At 37.0% G+C, this 21,209-nt stretch overlaps 1 protein-coding gene across 1 annotated transcript in view; it reads right to left on the reverse strand.

Moving 5' to 3' along the window:
- The window catches only part of ABCB7 (ATP binding cassette subfamily B member 7), a 74,544-nt gene that overhangs the window by 43,931 nt on the left and 9,404 nt on the right, over positions 1-21,209 (reverse strand). The window contains exons 2-4 of the mRNA XM_043974676.1: positions 20,115-20,192; positions 16,705-16,791; positions 7,901-8,020 (exon numbers count right to left, since the gene is read on the reverse strand). Of these exons, the coding sequence (XP_043830611.1) occupies positions 7,901-8,020; positions 16,705-16,791; positions 20,115-20,192 (285 nt within the window). The remainder of the gene's footprint in view (positions 1-7,900; positions 8,021-16,704; positions 16,792-20,114; positions 20,193-21,209) is intronic.

The following is a 21,209-nucleotide window of genomic DNA, read 5'->3' on the forward strand; positions in this document are numbered from 1 at the left end:
CCTCATCTGTAAAATAGGGATAATAATACCATCTATTGCACAGGGCTGTGGTGAAGTTCCAATGAGATAATAGATGCAAAGCACTTTACCAACTTTAAAACGTTATATAAAAAATGTTGGCTATTATGTTGCTAAATTGGTAAATTAGGGAAATGACCTAAATACAGTACACTGGGATTTCAAGGCATTTGCCAGTCTCTGATATTAGCCCTGCCCTGTGCAGAAGATGTATGCTCAATAAGAACAAAGGCATTTGTGTTCTTATATCCCTAGCACTTAACACATTATGTTACATATATGCATGTACTAAATGTTTGTTGAGTGGCATACTGAGAGAGACACAATTAGGTGGGTGTGAAATGGGTAAATAAGGAGGCCCAAAGAGTGGTGATAAATGCTGTCACAAGGATCTGTTTCTGGCCCTACTCTGTTCAACAACTTTAACAATGATCTAGCTATAAGGCATAAATAACATGTTTATTATCTTTGTAAGTGACACAAATCTAGAAGCAATAGCTAATATATTCACTGTTAGAAAAGGGACCAATAGGTTGAAATGCTGATCAAATCTATTAGGATGAAAGAGAAGAGAGGTACATGTAAGAGTTCTGAACTTGGATTCAGATGGGGATACACAAAAACGATACTGAGGGGCAGCTAGATGGTACAGTGGATAGAGCACCAGCCCTGGAGTCAGGAGGACCTGAGTTCAAATCCAGCCTCAGACACTTAACACTTACTAGCTGTGTGACCCTAGGCAAGTCACTTAACACCAATTGCCTCACACAAAAAAAAAAAAGAAAAAAAAGAAAAAAGATACTGGGGGGGGGGGGGGCGCAGCAGCACGGTGTTTGGTGGACTCAAAATGAATAAATAGCACGATGTTGCAACCGAAGAAACCTAATATAATTCCAGACTACATTTATTAAAAGAAGCATAGTGCCCAGAACAAGGCAAATGATAATGTCTATGCTATACTGTAGTCACACCACATCCACAGTACTGTATTCAGCTAGGAACACATTTTAGAAAGAATACTGGATGTGCTCCAGCTTGTCAAAGGAAGGTCATCAGGATGGCATGGGGGACTGGAAGTCATGGCATGTAACAGTTTCTTGGGGGAACTAGAGTTGTTGAGCCTAAAGAGAAGACTTAAAACATCATTTCTGTCTGCAAGTATTTGAAGGGTTGTCATGTGGAAGAGGGATCAGAATCATTCTACTCAACCCTGGAAAGCAAAACAAAGAACAATGTGTGGAAGCTACAAGGAAGCAAATTTTCAAACTTCTTAATGATCAGAGCTGTCTAAAAAATTGGAATAGGCTGCTTCAATTCCCAGACGCTAGAAGTTTTCAGGCAGAGAGGATGATGAGTTGTCAGGGATGTTGTAGGAAGGATTCATGGGTCAGGTAGAAGTCAGACTAGATGACCTCCGACATTCCTTCCAACTGAAATTCTTTATCATTTCAAGTACTCACAATAATTAATCTCTTCCATGGTAGCCTGCCATATCTAATGGCTCTCTAGCTTGTACTGCTGGAAAAGAATTGCCTAGTTTTAATCTAAACACTTCTGGACAAGTAGAAGAAAATCCTTTGTTCTTCTTTTTAACAACCTCTCATGCTCTCATCAGCATAAGAAGGTGATGGTGGAAAATTAGGCAGAAGAAACACTAAAGGAAGGTTTGATGTAAACTAGTGGATGGAGAGAAGAAAGAAGGGAATCAAGTATTTGGGCAATTCTCTTAACATAGAGGGATGAGTGGAACCTTGGGAAAATTTCATTAAAATAATGACCAAAGGGTAGCTAGGTGGTACAGTGGATAAAGCACAGACCCTGGATTCCAGAGGACCTGATTTCAAATTTGGCCCCAGACACTTGACACTTACTAGCTGTGTGACCCTGGGCAAGTCACTGCCCCACCCAAAATAATAATAATAAATAGTAATAATAATAATGACCCCTGTTAACAAAGATAAACCCTACTGAATCCCAATTCCATCAACACAAACCTTCCTTTTCTCCTCCTAAAAATTTTGGAAATTAACTCAGTACATACAGCTATTTTTATGTCTCATATGAAATTATCCTTCTGGTTTCGAAATAAATGTATAAATTTCTTCCTTTTGAGGAAATGGGAAAGAGAAATTTTTTAAAAAAGGAGCAGTCTTTGCAGAAAGATCTGTATAATTGAGTACTTAGGACATATGGAAAGGGAACTAAGGAAAGGAACAAGCATTTATTGAGCGCTTACTATGTGTTGGGCACTGTGCAAAGAGCTTTGCAAATATCAACTCATTTGATCATAACATTTTCAAATCACAGTTTGGGGAACATTTAACCAACAGATCCAAATAGTTGGCACAAATAATTAATGAACAGAAGACTCTATATTAAAGATAGATAAAATTTACAAGGAATTTGTTCAATTTCGATTTGAACTATGAATGTGATCAGGAAACTTATGAACCTAGCAAGACAAAGAAATAGAAGCTGGAAATGTGGAAATGTGTTGCATAATCAAGTAAGCTTGATTTAAACTGGGGCTGAGGCCGGTTGAAAGCTAGCTACTATGATATTCACATAACAAGCCTGTTTCATCTTATTTCACAGCTCAACTACATAGAAATGGAAACAAATTAAACACAGAAAAACAACTGACTGACATAGTCTTCAATGTACTAAGTCATGAGATGAAAGTTCCAGGAATGGAACAATTTAAAAGGTCTCTTCCACTTTTGTCTATGTTTAATGAACCACCCAACACCACCAGCAGTTGAGTTATTTGACAAGTGAAGCAGCTTTTTATTAACATTCTTCTATCAATGCAGTCTTATCACATTATATCCTACAATTTGTCTGACCAAAGGTTAACAAGGCTCCTAGACTAATGAGGCTATATGAGTTAAAAACAATCCAGGATACAAATCAGTTTTCCCAATTAATGGCTTTGGGAACTAGAACAAAGACAATACATTCCTTTCTCAAAAAAAGGTACATTTCACTACATTTTTCAAATCAACACAATACAACTTTGAAAGCAATGCACTGAGATCGTAGTTAACGAGGAAAGGGTAGGTAGACTCAAATAAAAATCAAGCAGACTGGCATTACCAGCACAGTTAGAGGAACAAGGATGAATGAGACCTCGAGTTAATGAAAACCAGAGCACATAAGCAAGCCTGCCTCAGTTTACATTACAGAAAAGTTGAGTTCAGATCAGATTTCTATAAATCATACTTTTCTTTAAACTTAAACCACTAATTGAAAGATGTTTTGTTTTCACTTCAAATTAATCTCTAATGCCATGGGACTTCAGCATTTTATTTTTTGCTTGCAAGTTTTTAAAAAAAAAAGGAATGGCACCTTTAAAAAAATCAAGTATATTATATGTCATTTCCCTTGAGTTTAATAATCCTCATATTAAAAAAATTAAAAGGAAATACATCAATCAGACAATTAAAAAATATGATCCCCCTGTGAACAACTTAGCTATTCTCAGCAATGCAGCGATCTAAGACAATTCTAAAGGATTCATGATGAAAAAATGCTATGCACCTCCAGAGAAAGAACTGGTGGAGTCTGAATACAGATCAAAGCATACTTTTTTTAACTTTTTTTTTGAGGGGTTTTTTTGGTCTGTGTTTTCTTTCACAATATGACTAATTTAGAAATGTGTTTTGCATGACTGAACACGTATAAACTATGTCAAACTGCCTGCCTTCTCAAGGAGGGGGAAAAGGAGAGAAGGAAGGAGAGAATTTGGAACTCAACTTTTTTAAAATGAGTTTTTACATATAATTAGAAAAAAAATTAAATAGTAAAAAAGAAAGAACAACAACAATAAAAACTATCTGATTAAAAAATATGCACAATGGCATTGAAAACAACTCAAGTATATGAGATGAGCACCAACGAAATCCCAAAATCAAAAGAGAACAAGGCAAAAGAGTAAGCAAAAGATAACATGATTGTAATTGCCAAGTGTGAAGCTTGGGCAGAGTTCAAATATATGAAGATATAAAAAATTACCTGTTAATCTGCCACTAATAACAGTGTGGCTATTAGTTGGTAACACTATGCCACTCCTCAATATATGTATCGCTTTCCTCTCTGTTTCCCAAAATCATTGTATTCAGAGCTGGAATGAACTTTTAAAATCTAACCTAACCCTTTCATTTTATAATTTCAAACACCTAGATAAGTCATTCACATACCTTAGTACGGCTTAGTATATGTACACAGCATTAGATTTGGAGTCAGAGAGATTTAAACTAGGGGGCAGCTAGGTGGCGCAGTGGATAAAGCACCAGCCCTGGATTCAGGAGGATCTGAGTTCAAATTCGACCTCAAACACTTGGCACTTACTAGCTGTGTGACCCTGGGCAAGTCACTTAACCCTCATTGCCTGGCAAAAAAGAGAGAGAGAGACAGAGACAGAGACAGAGACAGAGAGAGACTTAAACTGAACCATGTGTGTATCCTTGGGCAAGTCATTTTAACCCATTCAGCCTCAGTTTCCTCATTTGTAAAATGGTGGTAACAGTAGAATATCAAGTATTTATCAAACTGAAAAAATGATATCACCAGCAGAAGTGACCTAGCAAATTAATTTTTTTTCCAGACTCTAGTACTCAAAGTTGAAATGACAACTTAATAAGTATACTTCTGTGATAGTTTTCAGACAAATCATATTGGATGGATTCAATTAAAAAGTGTCTCATAAATGTTAAGCAGCACCTTCATCATTTACCTTTCAATTTACACTATAGAAGTCATTCTTCTCAGACCATTACTCATATTATTGCTTCTTGAATTAGTCCATTCCTCCAAGGTGTGAGTAGAGGGGGAATGAGGGGGTATGATTGAGCTGAAAGAATTAATCTGGAGTAAGAATTAATGACTTCATTCTGAAAATGTGATAGATGCCCTGGAGTGTGGCTAGGAACTACCTTTCTTTTGCTTAGTTAAAGGATTATTTTTTAAATGTGATGAAGGTTTGTTTTCGTTTTTTTTTAAATAAAATCTCCTTTCCAAGATTCATTCCTGCTGGAAAAAATTTACTTAAGATTTAACTTGAACTTAAAATGTACTTGGAGAAATAAAGTACAATACAAATTAAGATGGTAGTTGCATTAAAAAAAAACAAAAACAAAAACAAAAAAAAACACCAAATCTCCAATATAACCTAATGCAGAAAATATGCAGTAACAGATCCCCAATGCTTAGCACAGTGCCCGGCTCATTCATCAACTGATTGATATTTGCCAGCCAAACTACTAACAAGCTTTTTACAATGTACAAAATTCTCTCAAGTTCAACAGTTCAAGCAACATGCCAATAACTGGGCTTGAAAGCACAAGATAACTGACATTCCACATAGTAAATAAAGAGGGGTCCACTTCAGCCTGAAACTGTTATGATGTGTGAAAGCACCAAGTCACGGTACTAGATTGACTGGAAAGAGAGGACATAGTATAGTACAAGAACACTGGGTTTGCAGTCTAAAGACCCGGGTTAGCACCACCAGTCAGGTACTTACTAGAGGCATCTGGTGGCAAGGAAAATAAAGCACTGGATCTGGAGTCAGGAAGAACTGAGTTCAAATTTGACCGCAGATACTTTCCAGCTAGGTGACCCTGGGCAAGTCATTTAATTTCTGTCTCAGTTTCCTCATCTGTAAAATGGGGAAATAACAAGTACCTAACCCCCAGGGGTTTAGTAAGGATCAAATGAGATAACATATGTAAAGTATTTTGTATACCCAAAAGTCCTATATAAATGCTAATTAGCTAGCATCAGCTGGGAGACTCTGGGTAAATCTAACTTCTCTAGGTTTCAATTTGCCTCATCTACTTCACTGGGCTATTGAGGAAATACTTCATAAATCTTAAAATGCTATATATAAACGCGATATTATTATTACTACACATCAACCATATACTGCCAGTGCTGCCCAAAATTATAACACTAGCAATAAGGGCTGGAATAATGACCCTCAATGTTGAAACATAGGTATTAAATACAAAGATCCAAGCAAAAGCTCTAGGGAAAGCACACTTCACATGTGTTCTATACTCCCCCAAACACTCTACGGTCAGTGGAATGCCTGAGAGTTAATAAATGGCAATAGTAATCTTTCTCCGTGGCACTGCTAACACTGGTAGGCACAGTCCATGACATTTCCCTTTTTTCTCCCTATTTCAAAAAGAATTAAGCATACCGTCTGAATGTTTCCCTTTCCTACATCTATCTGTTTGAGGAAATGATACAGGTTTCCATTCTGTAGGAACTCAACCTATAAATATTTTAGCCACCTAGAAAGTTAGTTTATATCTAAGGTCTCTACCTCAATAAGATTTTACTCTCAATCATTCTGACCAAAACAGTCGTTTTCTCTGAAGAGCAAAGGAATCTACATTTTGAAGGATCAGAACTTATTCCTTAAAAAGAAATCCTCCTGCAAATATCATTAGTTAAAACTCCTCCTTGTGAACAACTTCGTCCATCTTCTAATCTGTTCCCCTTTGCTCTACATGAAGTCTAGAAAAGAATAAAGATAAATTTACCTTTTGCTCACCAGTCACTAAAATGCTAAAGGTTAAATTGCCACTCATAATTTACCTGGAAGCTAAAAATTAACTTTATATAACTTGTATATAAGATACAGAACTGCTGCAAGTATGGTGCTAACTGTAATGTTATTACAAGGGTTCAAAATATTACACTGTTAGTTATTGAAATCAGACTGCTAGAATTCTCCTGTCCCTTGGACTTCAACAAACAGCCTACAGCATGGATTATCTGTTTGTTGCTTGGCAACCTGAGAGAAGGCTAAACGAGAGCTCAGAAGCACTAAGTACTAAAAAGGGAGATGGATGAGGGGAAAATGGGTCCCGGCAAGGAAAAATAGGTGGCCCTAGTGAAGAAGCAAATAAGAAATAACTTTGAAGACAGAAAATCTTTTATCCAGCAGAGGCCAAAGCACAATAATATCTTATTTGTCTAATAACATTGAAAAATTAGTTATATCATCAAGTTAATTTTCTAGATAAAAGAAGCTTACATCTTTTAATCAAAACTTTCTTTTTTTATACAAGTTAGATATGTGTTATAATTGGTCTGCTTCCTCAAACTGAGAATCATAATCTTCTGATGAATCACAGTATTTATCATACAGGCATCAGTAATGAAGTGACCTACCTGATAATCAAACGATCAATCAGCAAGCATTTATTAATCCTCTAACATGTGGCAGGTAATGGCTTAAAGCTACAAGTACAAAGAATGAAACAATCCCTACTCAAAAGCAGCTTACATTCCAATGGAGAAGACAACAGGCATATATGGTATCGTTTGTGCTAGATTCATTCATGTCTCTTGCAGTCGAGGTTTTCCATTTCCTCCCTTGGTGTTAAACTGTCAGCTACCTCTGCTCATTGTCTCTAGTAACAAACTTAACCACCCTCCCAATTTGTCTAATCTATTGTGAATTAGTGAACAATAAAATCGAGTTTAGAAAGCTCTGAGAGAAGGCCCCTGAAAATAATGTGCATGGGCTTTATTATGGCTATTGCCCTTTTTCAGAGTTTATGACTGCATTGTAGAAGGCTGAATGTGGCTCCTAGGTGCCTACCCACCAGGGAGGGAACTTACTGCTCTAGGAATAATTTTGACAGAACTCAAGTCATGTAAATGGTCATAATCCTCAGTGTCACCTACATCGTGGGTTTCCCATTGCTGACAGCTGGCTGGTCCCTAGTTATGGACATTGCAGAGAAGCCTAGATGATTTCTGAGGTCTCACTCAACTCAGATTCTCTGAGCCCAAAAGCTCACTGCTAGAATGCAGCAGGGAGTTGCTTAGTTACAAGAAAAGCCACTTCAAGTCCATCTCTTACCTTTGCACTTGCTAATAAGCCTAGAGAAATGGCAACACGAACTCGTAGATCAGGTCTATCCTTTGGCCATACATAGGAAAGCATTACTTTCAGTATTTTCTGGGTATCTACATCTTTTAGCTGTTGAAAGAAAACGAAGGAAAGAAATGTTAAGCTGTAACTTGAAATGTAAATATGCTTTAATATTTGAAACATCTGCATAAATATTAAGTAATTTAATGGAGGCAACACTGTGACTATCATTTATTCTGAATCTAAATCCAGTATTTTTCAAAATACTTAAAATTATTTTAGGAAATGTAAAGCTATTCCAAAATATGTTTTTAAGCTCAAGGATTTCTTTTCATTTTAAAAACTGAAATACCAATCTCAGATCCTCAACTACTCTAGAAGGGCAGAAGGGACATTATCTTCATTAAGTCATCAGAAAATTCCATAAAAACACAGAGAAATGTCTCCACTTCAAAGTTTATAGCCAGAAATATTTACATTTCTGGAGTTATTTATTTATCTGGTTAGTTTATTTTTGTTTTCAGTTACAAATTCTCTCCCTCCCTCTACTCAATCCACCATCCATTGAGATGGTAAGAAATATGATACCCATTATACATATGAAGTCATGCAAAATATATTTCCACATTAGCTGTGATCCTCCTTCCCCCATTCCCCTGCCCATCCCCCAAAAAAGAAAGAAAAAAATATGCTTCAATCTGCATTTCTGAGTCCATCAGTTCTCTGTCTGGAAGTGGGCAGCATTTTTTATCATAAGCCCTTTAAATTGATTTCATATTGTCATTTAGAATACTTCCTTGTTCTAAATCACTTCTCATAAGTTCAGCAGTATAGGACCTTGCACAGGCTACACCCAGCCAAGTAACGGTGTAAAACTAACCATCTTCAACAATACAGCCTGCCAGCGTCAACCCTGACCTTAACCCAATTTGCTACTTTAATCTCAAATTTTCACTGACTTTTCCCCACCATTCCCAATAACCCCAACAAACCACTTTATTTTATTTTAAATATCATGAGCATAAATTAAAGAAAACAACCAAAGACAAATCAACTAGATATACTAAAATTCAGGTGGGAGGGATACTGTAGGGGCATACTGTTTTAGGGCAGTGACTGAAGCTGTCTTTCAGCCAAAGGTGATAAAAGTTACTTCATTTTAAGCAGTTTTTTTTCCATTAAGAAGAGAAAAATATGTACTATCTATATAAAGGAAACTCATAAATTGCACACAGTCATTTTCTGCTTGTAGTTTCACAAACTATATTCAGAGTCTATTTTTGTCAGTTTGCTGAGTATAGACTACCATAAATAAGATCAATGTCATACTGTATTGAAAACAGAAGAGGCTACAGTCTACTGCTGCTTTGAAACCTTACGGCAACATTAATATTAAATACTGAAAGTACGTTAAACAAAATTAAACCAAAATTATGTGTGTACACATACAAACATAGGTACAATTAATAGATACATAAGAACTCTAATAAACAGGTAGCTATTTTTTGGTAAAAAGAAGGGAACTATAATTTTAAAATTCATTTTTCCAACCATACTATTACTAAATCAGTATCATTTTGGTGCATTTAGAACACAGACAGGGACATTTCAATTGCTTAAGCATTTCCGGAGGATGGTTAAGCCTTATTTTTCTTGATGAATCAACAACAAAAAGCCCCTGCCCTGCAGGGCTATGGGAAGCTCTGTCTTTTGTCAGGACCTCCTACAATATACACCAATAAGGACACAGAGAACTTATAGCTAAAAGCAAGAAAATTATTCTAGTTGGGTTAATTGTGCATAAAATGTCACCACTTCATTTACCAAAATGGGTTCCAAAGTTGTGTAATTACGCATTATGAATCCATTAAGCTATAAAGTACATGACTTCAGTTCTAGTTTAGGTAAAGTACAAAGTTTGAAAAAATAATTTCTCCTTCTTAAGCTAAGGCCAAAGCTAAATCCAATAAATGAATAGAGAGAATTTTATTTAAAAATTCATATTCTACACCCTCCCACCTCCTTTTATACATACATACATACATATATGCATGCATACGTGGCTCAGGAAATCTATAAAAGGAAGATGAAGAAACGGAAACCAAGACTCTCTTTTTTAAAAGATACGGTTTTTGAGAGTCACTTGAGGGACTGAAGGGCATGGTTTAGGGTTTTTTTCCTTTTTCTTTAAAGAATTCCACAGAAATTTCTCTCCAATGCACAAAAATGAAATTAGTGGAATCCACTGAGCTCTGGACACACAATATACCATATTTTAAAACCACCACAGCTAATTGCTTGGCCCTGGATACTCAAGAGTAATACTGAAGGAATTCAAAAATGGGAGCATGGGGGAATGAAACATTAAAGTAATGGTCCTTATATAGCCCTTTAAAGTTCGTAAAGCATTTTACACATATTATCTCATTTGAGTCTCACAATGACACAGGGAAGTAGGTGCTATCATATCCATTTTACAGTTGAGGGATTGAGAGAGAGGTTAAAAGTGACTTGTCCATGGTCACACAGTTAATGAGTCTAAGTTAGGATTTGAACTCAGGTCTTCCTAACTCCAAATACAGCACCATGCCACCTTACCTGCCTTGAGAAAAGAAAAGAACAAGTCTGAGACTAAATTAGATGTCACTTTCTCATCAGCTAATTTTTTTCAGTTCAAACTAACCAGAAAGCAAAAACAGAAAAGGGGTTACTTTCAGACTGAATTCTTAAAAATAAAAATAAATTAAAGGGGAAAAAGTGGTGGAGTGGCAAGAAATTGGATTCTTTGAAAAACAACGAGTAGGCTGGAGGAGCGCCTAATCATTTGCCTTTAACTTAGCCTACTAATAGAAGAATAGGTAATCTGCTTTGGAATCTGCCTTGAAAGTAGAGATTGTTGCCTTTGTATTAGTATAACCACTGTCTAACACAGTAACAGGCACAAGGTAGGTAGGCCTAAAAACATCGTGTCTGTTGACTGATCAATATGTAACAGGAAGCAGGCAACAAGCATTTATTAATCATCTACTATGTGGCAGAAACAAGGATAAAAAAAAAAAAGACAAAAAGACAGCCCCTGCTCTCAAAGAGCTGACATTCAAATGGGGGAGACATGAAACAACATACAAGATGAACTGGAGATAATCTCAGAGAGAAATCACTAGCTTTAGGAGGGCTTGGAAAGGCTTCCTGTAGAAAGTGGGATTTTAGCTGAGACTGAAGGAAGCCAAAGCCAGGAGGCAGAGATGAGGAGGGAGAGTATTCCAAGAATGAGGGGCAGCCAGTAAATATGTATGGAGTAGGAAAACAGAATGTATTATGAGAGAAATAAAAAGGAGGCCAATGACACCGGATTGTAGAATAAATGGATGGAGGAAAGTATAAGATTGGAAAAGCAAAAAAGAGGCCAGGGTAGGAAGAGCCTGAATAACCAAACAGAGGATTTTATATTTTCTTCTAGAGGTGATAGGGGGCCAATGGAGTTTACTGAATAGGAAGATGACATGGTCAGACCCACACTTTAGCAAGATCACTTCAAAAGCTGAGTAGACTGGGAAGACACTTGTCTAAGGGAAGCCAAACAAAAGGTTATTGCAATTCAGGTGTGAAGCGATAGAAGCCTGCGTAAGGGCGGTTTCAGCGTCAGACGAGAGAAGGAGGCTCATATAAGAGATATTGTAAAGGCAGAATAAAAAGGACTTGGAAACAGATGAAATGGGGGCATGTGTGTGTGTGTGTGTGTGTGTGTGTGTGTGTGTGTGTGTGTGTGTGTGTGAGAGAGAGAGAGAGAGAGAGAGAGAGAGAATAATAGTGAGAAGTCTAGGGTAACACTGAGGTTGTGAGAATAGATGACTAGGAAGATAATGGCATCCTCAACAATAAGAGGGAAGTTAGGAAGAAGGGAAGGTTTTAAGGAAAAGAGAAGGTCAGTTGTGGACATGTTGAGTTTACGATGTCTATGAGACATCCCATCTGAGATATTTAAAAGGTAGCTGGAGATGATACTGGAGGTCAGAACAGAAGTTAAGGCTGAATAAAGAGATCTCAGAATGATATGAACAGAGATAATAACTGGTGAAATCACTAAGTTAAATTATATGGAAGGAAAAGAAAAGAGAGCCAAGGCCAGAATCTTGGAAGACACCCATACTTGGTGGGCAGGGTTGGGATGAAGATTCAGCAAAGAATATTGAGAAGGAGAATCAGAAGAGGGCAATGTTGTGAAAACCTAGAGAAAAGAGAATAGCAAGATGAAGAGTGTCTTAACTACTGAGAAAAAAAAATGCACAGGAAGGTGGCTAGCTGTACCAAATCTGAAGCTCTACTATAAACCGGCAGTCATCAAAACTATTTGGTACTGGCTAAGAAATAGAGTGGGGAATCAATGGAATAGGTTAGGCACAGGAGACACGGTCATAAATGACTTTAATAATGTACTGTTTGATAAATCCAAAGACTCCAGCTTCTCGGATAGGAACTCAGTATTTGACAGAAAATCTGGGAAAACTGAAAGATAGCATGGCAGAAATTAGGCGTAGACCAACATCTTATACCTTATACTAAAATAAGGAACATGATTTAGACATAAAAGGTGATACCATAGGTAAATTAGGAGAGGAAGGAATAGTCTACCTCTCAGATTTATGGAAAGGAGAACAGTTTATGAACAAACAAGAGATAGAGAATATTATGAAATGCAAAATGGATGATTTTGATTACATTAAATTAAAAGGGTGTTTTGTACAAACAGAAGCAATGCATCCAACATTAGAAGGGAGGCAGAAAACTGGGAAACAATTTTTATACCCAGTATTTCTGATAAAGGCCTCATTTCTAAAATACATCAGGGATTAAATCAAATTTATAAGAATCCAAGTGATTCCTCAATTGAGAAATGGTCAAAGGATATGAACAAGCAGTTTTCTGATAAAGAAATCAAATCTAGCTATAGTCATATGAAAAAATGTTCTAAATCACTATTGATCAGAGAAATGTGAATTACAACAACTTTGAGGTACCACCTCAAACCTATCAGATTGGCTAATATGACAAAAAGGGAAAATAATAAATGTTGGAGAAGCTGTGGAAAAATTGGAACACCAATGCATTGTTGGTGGAGCTGTGAACTAGTTCAACCATTCTGGAGAGCAATTTGGAACTATGCCCAAAGGGCTATAAAGTCATGTATACCTTTTGACCCAGCAATACCACCATTAGGTCTTTTTCCCAAAGAAATCATAAAAAAACGAAAAGGACCCACATGTACAAAAATATAGCTGCTCTTTTTGTGGTGGCAAGGAATTGGAAATGGAGGGGATGCACATCAACTGGGGAATGGCTGAACAAGTTGTGGTATATGAATGTAATGGAATACTAATGTGCTGTAAGAAACGATGAGCAGGTGGATTACAGAAAAACCTGGAAGGACTTACATGAACTGATGCTGAGTGAGATGAGCAGAAGCAGGAGAACATTGTACACAGTATCAACATTGTGTTTTGATCAACTGTGACAGACTTTACTCTTCTCACCAATACAATGGTCCAAGGTAGTTCCAAAGGACCCATGATGGAAAATGCTCTCCAAATCCAGAAAAAAAAGAATTGTGGAATCTAGATGTAGATTGAACCATACTATTTCTCCTTTTTCTTTTTTGAGGTTTTTCCCTTTTGTTCTGATTCTTCTTTCACAGCATGACTAATGCAGAAATATGTTGAATGTGATTGTACATATATAACCTATATCAGATTGCTTGCTATCTTGGGGAGGGGAGGAAGGGAGAAAAAATTGGAACTAGAAATCTTATAAAAACAAATGTTGAAAACTAAAAACCAAAAAAACAAGATGAGGAGTGTCAAAAGCTCAAATCAGGAAGGCTAAGGATTGAGAAAAAAGTCATTAGATTTGATAATTAAGAAATCAACAGGGCAGCTAGGTGGCTCCGTGGATAGAGCACTAGACCTGGAGTCAGGAGTACCTGAGTTCAAATCCGACCTCAGACACACTTAACACTCACTAGCTGTATGACCCCGGGCAAGTCACTTAACCCCAATTGCCTCACTAAAGGGAAAAAAAAAAAAAGAAAGAAATCAACGGTAACTTTAGAGAGTAGTTTCAGTTAAATGATAAGGTCGGAGCCAGATTACAGAAAGTTAAGGAAAGAGAGAACTATGGAAGTGGAGTTAACAATTATAAACAATCTTTTTTTTTTTTTTTGGCGGGGCAATAGGGGTTAAGTGACTTGCCCAGGGTCACACAGCTAGTAAGTATCAAGTATCTGAGGCCGGATTTGAACTCAGGTCCTCCTGAATCCAGGGCCAGTGCTTTATCCACTGCGCCACCTAGCCGCCCCCAATTATAAACAATCTTAACGAGGAATTTAGCTACAAAAGGGAGAAGTGATACAGGATGATACCTAAAAAGGATGGACAGATTCAGTGATTCAGATTTTTGAGAATGGAAGAGATGCAAATTAGAAAGCCAGAGTCTTTGAATTTTCCATTCTTTATAGAAATGTTTTGAATAACTACACATGTATAACTTATACTGACTTGCTTTCTCAAGGTGGCGGGGGGGCGGGGGCCCGGGAGGGAGAGAATTTGGAACACAAAGTTTTAAAAATGGATGTTCTGTGACCCTGGTCAAGTCACTTAATCCTCACTGACCCACAAAAAGTAAATTAAAATAAAGTTGTTTTAATGTATATTAAAATTGTTTTTACATGTAATTGGGGGGAAAATGAAATGCTAAATGAAAAAATAAAATAAGAATTTTCCGTTCTTTATGTTGGGGGAGATTACTTTTTTAAAAGTTAGAAAAAACCTACCATGTTGATGACTATATTAATTAAGTGATTACGTAAGCTCACTACAGCACTCTGCAAAAACAGACACCAAAATGTTATCATGAACAGACTTGCAAAAGTAAGAATGGAACTATCCTTGCCATCCTGTTGACAGAGATACAATTGCAACAGGATCTCTCTCTACAGGCACCTATTTTTTGATGTTGTTCTTGCAGCTAAATGGCTTTCAATTTCAAAACTAGCTGGAACTGACACTTTAAGCATCATTATAAACCAAAAGAAAAGCTGGTAGGCACCATATTAAATTGTGGAACAGAAATAGAATTAGAATGTCATTTCTAACCCTAATTCTCATGTTTACAAGAAGAATAAATTGATAAGAATAGTTTTAACTATATGTTGTCCTTATTTGCTAGCTTTAATCATAAAGAACTTGGGATTTCAATTTAATTCAAGAAACATTTGTCAAGCACTGACTATGTACAGAGTATACAAATACAAATGAGACGTTTCCCTGACCTTAAAGAGCTTACAAGGTAAAGGAAGCTAAGGCATGTACATAAACAACAACACTACGAGCCTAAACAGAAAGGGTTTGGTTCCAGAGTCTGCTCAAGGTGCTACCTTCTTTGGTCCCCACATCGGTTAGTGCCTTGACCTCTACTTTGTCCTTATCATGTATACCGCCAATATATGGAGTCTGTATACACCTATATACAAGAATAGCTCTCCTCCCATTAGAAGGCATCTTCATCACTTTTTCTTTGTATGCCACGTGCACAGTGTCTGGAACACAGTAATTGCTTGTTGATTTTTTAAAAAAATTTTATTGATTTAATGTACAGTTCACTTTTTCTTTTCTACTATATCATAGATGATCCCCATAGCTTCTTAGGGGGAAGACACTATTAGTATCAGGCACTGAGAGGAGAGACAAGGAAATGATTCTCCAATTTAGCCCTTTTCATTGACACTGACAATGCTCTAGCTCTGTCTGGGCATTGGACCCAGCGGAAGGAAAGAAAAAGAATAGGAAAAATGATAAAGGGAAAATATAAAAGGAAAGAAAGTATGTTACTAGTGAAGTCTGAATCTACTCAAAAGAAATGGGATGAAAATCCAGCCTCCCAAAAATGAAATGGAGGTATTACAAAAACTGTCGCACTGATAGCCCAGACTCTACATGACAGTGCAGTTGATTTTGTCTACAGGCTTATTATATAGCGAGATGGAAGATTTATCATCTAATTCCAGCAGATCCTGGTAGCAGAGGCATGGATCTGCAGTCTGGATGACCCTGGGAAAGTCTGGACTCAAGGATCTTCATTTGTAAGATGGGGACAATAACCTCTGAACTACCTATCTACCACCACAGAGTTGTGGTGAAGAAAGCACTTCCCATACCCAAACCCATAATTTAGACCTAGAAGGAGCTCCCCCATTTTACAGAAAAGGCACCTGGGGCTGGCCAAAGTCACACAAAAATAGCAGAGCTGGGACTTGAATCCACATTCTAAATCCAAGTCTATTATGCTATTACATCCCATTAAGTAATCCGTAGGTGTGAGCTATTATTAGAATTAATTCCACACAAATAAATTAATAAATGTCGGAAAGAAGGGGAAAATTACATTAGGCTTCAAAAGAAACCAACCAGGGGAAAAAACATGCCATAAACCTTACCTGAATTATGACTAATTAACCACCTCACTGACAAGGCTGGGTTCAACAACTACCATTAATGTGATATTACAAAACTAGAAAGTTTAAGTTGAAAACACATGGACCATCAACTGATATCGAGGCCTTATCTAGACAACAAACATCAAATCTGTGGTTTAGTGATATACAAAGAACTGTAATTAATACTGGACCAACCACATTTTTCTAGTACAGAAATAGCATAAAAGACTCTTAATTATGCATCTTCTACATAAAGAGAATCATGAATAGGAATTCCCAGCAATATTTATTAACTTCCTCTTACCCCTTCCTTTGGGTCTGTGTGGAGTCCTCCGCCTGCATGACCGTGCCAACATGTTCTCTTTTCTACCAATGGCCACGTCTGGCAAGCCTGGTTGAATATGACACCAATCAGTTCATGAGTTATTCAACAATCTATTTGAGAAATGCTCAAAGAAACCCATTCTTGGAAGCTGGCTTGGCTACCCTAGTGAAATGATTGTTATTTACTGGAATTTGATTCAAGTTCAAAGCTGCATTTCCAAGGCAATAAAAGGGATACCTTCTAAAACTGTTCATCATCTTAACAGATCTATTCATAACAATTATAATTTAAAATATATATATATAATTTTAAAATTAACAAAACAATTATAATTTAAAAATAAAGATAATAATAGTAAACAATTAAGTGTTGTCCGTGTTCCCCATTTATGTCAATACCTACTTTAAGACAGTGCTCAAATGCTTATGCTTGATTGTAGGTAGTATGGAGGTTCTACAATGTCAGCAATTTTTCCTGAAATTCTCCCAAATTCCTTCTCCTCTTCCCATCCTCAAATATCTCCAAATTATATGCCCAAACTATCCTCCCAAGCAAAGTATAACATAATCCAGGAGACGAGAAGAAAAGAGGTTGGTTTTAGGATAGATAATATTGATTTTTTGAACAGTAAATTGTTATAGGAGAGGCCAGAAGCTCACTTTGTTTAATCATGAAGTCCTACTGCAACAAAGAAATATTTCTAGCAACAAATTTATTTGAATAAAACTCCACTAGTAAAAAAAAACAACAAACAAGGCCCTTAATTTTAAAGGAATTGTTTGGTGTGTACTGCTTACAATAAGTGAGCCTCTGGCTGAGGCTTAAAACGTGCATATTCAGGGAGGTGCCAAGATACAATAGAAAGAGCCCTGGACAGGCAGCTACCAGATGTGGGCTGGAAGCTGGGCTCTGACATTTAATAAACAATTGACCTTGGCCATGACACTTAGCCTCTGGAGACCTGGCTTTCCTCATTTATAAAGAAAGAGGTTGGATTAGATGAGCTCTAAATGTATGTTCCTATGACCTTGGGCAATTCCCTCAACTTTCCTGGGCCTCATTTTTCTCTTCTTTAAGATGAATTCTAAGGTCCTTTCTAGCTCCGTATCCTCTGTGCTAAAATGATGTGACTTGGAATGTCTCTCTCATAAAGCCTTTTCACCACTACAGTAAAGCTGATTTAGCATGTCCCAATTGGGAAGCAAGCTTTAATAAGACACATGGCCACTGACTACATCCTACCCTTCAAGTGGATTTCTCACTTTACAGTGAGTGTATCTGATTTAGCATCAATTATTTTCCCCTATTACAGGATCACAGAATTTAAAATTGAAAGGACACTTAGCTGTCATCTTTAAATGAGAGGGTCGGACTAGACAAGAAAAGTGGGGCCCAGAGGAGGTAGGGACTTGCTCAAGGTCACAAAGATGGGAAGTACCAGAGTCCCGACTCAAATCCTGCTTCACTGATTTGAAATGCTGTGTACTTTCCACTAAGCCATGCTGCCTATCACTATTGTTCTCTAATTGATCCCAGACTCCTAGACCAGGATTTGAACTTTATATTTCTACATAGTAAGAAAAATAATAGCCCTTTGAGGTTTGTAGAATTTTCCTCATAACCAATCCATAAAATCCTTGTGAGGTTAAGAAAAATGAAATCAAAGAGAAATGACTTGCCTAAGGTCTAATGAACTAATAATCAGTAGAGCTCAAATTCAAAGGCAGGTTTCTGGGCTCTGAATAAAGGGATCTTTCCATTATCCATGCACATATAGACAGAATAACTTTTAAATTTGAAAAGAAAGACAGATGCACAAATTTCCCAATAATGCTTCTGAATCAGTAAGGCTATTTTCCTGCCTATTATAAAATACTAAAGGGAGGTGAGAGGGAAGAGGGTGCATGGGGCTAAGCGTCAGTGCAAATAAGTGTTCCTCTGATTAGAAAAACACAAAAATAAAGCATGGGGGAAAATATGAGACAGAGCCAAAACAGTCTTCTTGTTTCAAGGTTTAAAAAGAAAAGCAGGGGGGCAGCTAGGTGGCTCAGTGGATAGAGCACCGGCCCTGGAGTCAGGAGGACCTGAATTCAAATCAGGCCTCAGACACTTAACACTTACTAGCTGTGTGACCCTGGGCAAATCACTTAACCCCAATTGCCTCACCAATCAATCAATCAATCAATCAATCAATAAATGAATGAATAAGCAAGCAAGCAAACAAAGAAAGAAAGAAAGAAAAAAGAAAAGCATTGTCACAAACAAGAACATTGCAGGAAAGGCTTGAAATTAAGTATGCCTCTGCAGTAGCCACAAACTATCAATAATTCATTAATCAGAGTAAAGTGCTTTGCAAACACAAAATCATATAAAGATCATCATAGTACCAGCTTTGACTCAATCTATGAGAGATGACCCTCTCTATTATCATGATTTTAAACTAACAAGAAGCTATTACTCAATATTGCTACTGGTTTTTGGATCAAATTTAGTGTTTTATAGACAGAAAATACAGAAAAAATACACTAAACCTCCCAAAGTCTACCTATAACCAGTTTTTCCTGAAGGCAGAGGTAACAAGTGATGTTATAGGTCCAAATGAACATCCAAGGTCAGCTTGACCTTCATAAAAGGCAATGGGCAGAGAAGGAAATAACATAGCAGGGCTTCAAACAATTAAGTTATAAAAGAGGTCTCTTTTTAAACAGCAGTTGAAAAAGCAAAGGAGTTAGGGTTTGGATTGGCTTCCAATTTGCACACCCCACCCCCTCCATCCAGTAGGTTCACCGGTGTCTTTTTAAAGTACTAGCAATTGTCTCAAATTGCCTTTCCATTTCCCAATAACAAAACCAAGATGCAAACTCAGCAGCACTCACTTTTCTGGGTTCTAACACACTGAGAGCTCCCTGGCATTCTGCTAAGCGGGAATCTTTGAAAGAAGCATCAATCACTTAAAAAACTCACTGCATTCCATATATCACATATAAACCACTAGGATAAATTTGAGTGTCAACAAACTGCCATTCCATTTATAAAAGCTTTCTGAACATGTTATTCTAGTTGGCATTGATTTTGAGAAATTCAGCAACATTTCTCAAGGGGTTAAAAAAGGGGGGTGGGTGGGTTTGTATATGTGCACACACACACACACACACACACACACACACTCTCTCTCTCTCTCTCTCTCTCTATTTCAGTGCATTTTTTTCCTCCATTCCCAGGGGCAGAAATATAACTTCCTATTCATCTCACAAGTACTTAGAAAACATGAAAAGGGAAATTATATGAGAGATGTAAAATAAGCAGGATAAATTGGAAAACGCTCTAAGGGCTTGCACTACACCCTCCCCCCAGCTGTAACAGAGTAGAAAAAGACTGTTTAATCTTACCTTTGTAACCTCAAATAACGGTCTTGAATAATGTGTCCCAAAATGTGTCCATGAGGCTTGTCTGAATGTATCTGAAATCTGTTCAAGGGAAAAAAACAGGACAATTAATCAATGTTCAATGTTCAATATTCAAAAACTGTTGTTTTTCTTTTCCATAAAGCAATATGAAAGTCACAAATGGTTTTAGCCTGGTAGTACTTTGGTAAACTGACCAACAGAGAACAAAAAAGAAACAAAAAGTTGGTCTTCCGTAAAAGGATTATTTCACTCATTAAAAGTACGTGGGGGGGGGGGGGGCGCAGCTAGGTGACGCAGTGGATAGAGCACCGGTCCTGGAGCCAGGAGTACCTGGGTTCAAATCCAGCCTCAGACACTTGACATTTACTAGCTGTGTGACCCTGGGCAAGTCACTTAACCCTCATTGCCCCACCCAAAAAAACAAAAAGTGCCTTAGAGTATGAATTTGTGAAGCAGCAACCTCTAAGGTTTCCAGTTCTGGTTTTTTTTTTTTTTCCTCTCATCGAGGCCCCAAAGTCACCTTTCCTTTACCTAGTACTTGGACGCCTCTTGTTATGTTGTATTTTTTGTTGTTCTTTAGTGTCTATTACTTTTATGCCCCTTTCTGCTCCAGCAGTAATTTCTACTTTCAACTTCTTTGTGATCAGGTGAGCAAAATGTTTACGAACTGTTAGGTTTGTCAAAAAAACTGCTTTTAGTTTTGACTTTTAATTTTTTTCAATCCTATATTCTTATTTGCCAATTTAACTATTTCTCTTCTATTTTTCAAGGTTCCTCACTTGTGGTTGTTTTGGGGTAATTTATCAATTTTCTAAATTGCTTAAAGTATATTTTAATTGATATCGTTAGATTTTATGTCACCAACATTTCCCAGTGTATCCCAGAAAAAAAGTTTAGCCAAACTAAGGAACACTGAGAAAGTTTGACATTATCTTCAATATTCTATAATTACACCTAATTTTTAACATATATATTCACAACATTAATCCTCTGGTTTTCTATTTTGGTAATTTATGTTATCAGAGATCATTTTTTCCTATAAAGACTACTTTAGCTACATCCCTAAAATTGTGGTAT

Source organism: Dromiciops gliroides, chromosome X (genome assembly GCF_019393635.1).
Source record: "Dromiciops gliroides isolate mDroGli1 chromosome X, mDroGli1.pri, whole genome shotgun sequence".
Classification (NCBI taxonomy): domain Eukaryota; kingdom Metazoa; phylum Chordata; class Mammalia; order Microbiotheria; family Microbiotheriidae; genus Dromiciops; species Dromiciops gliroides.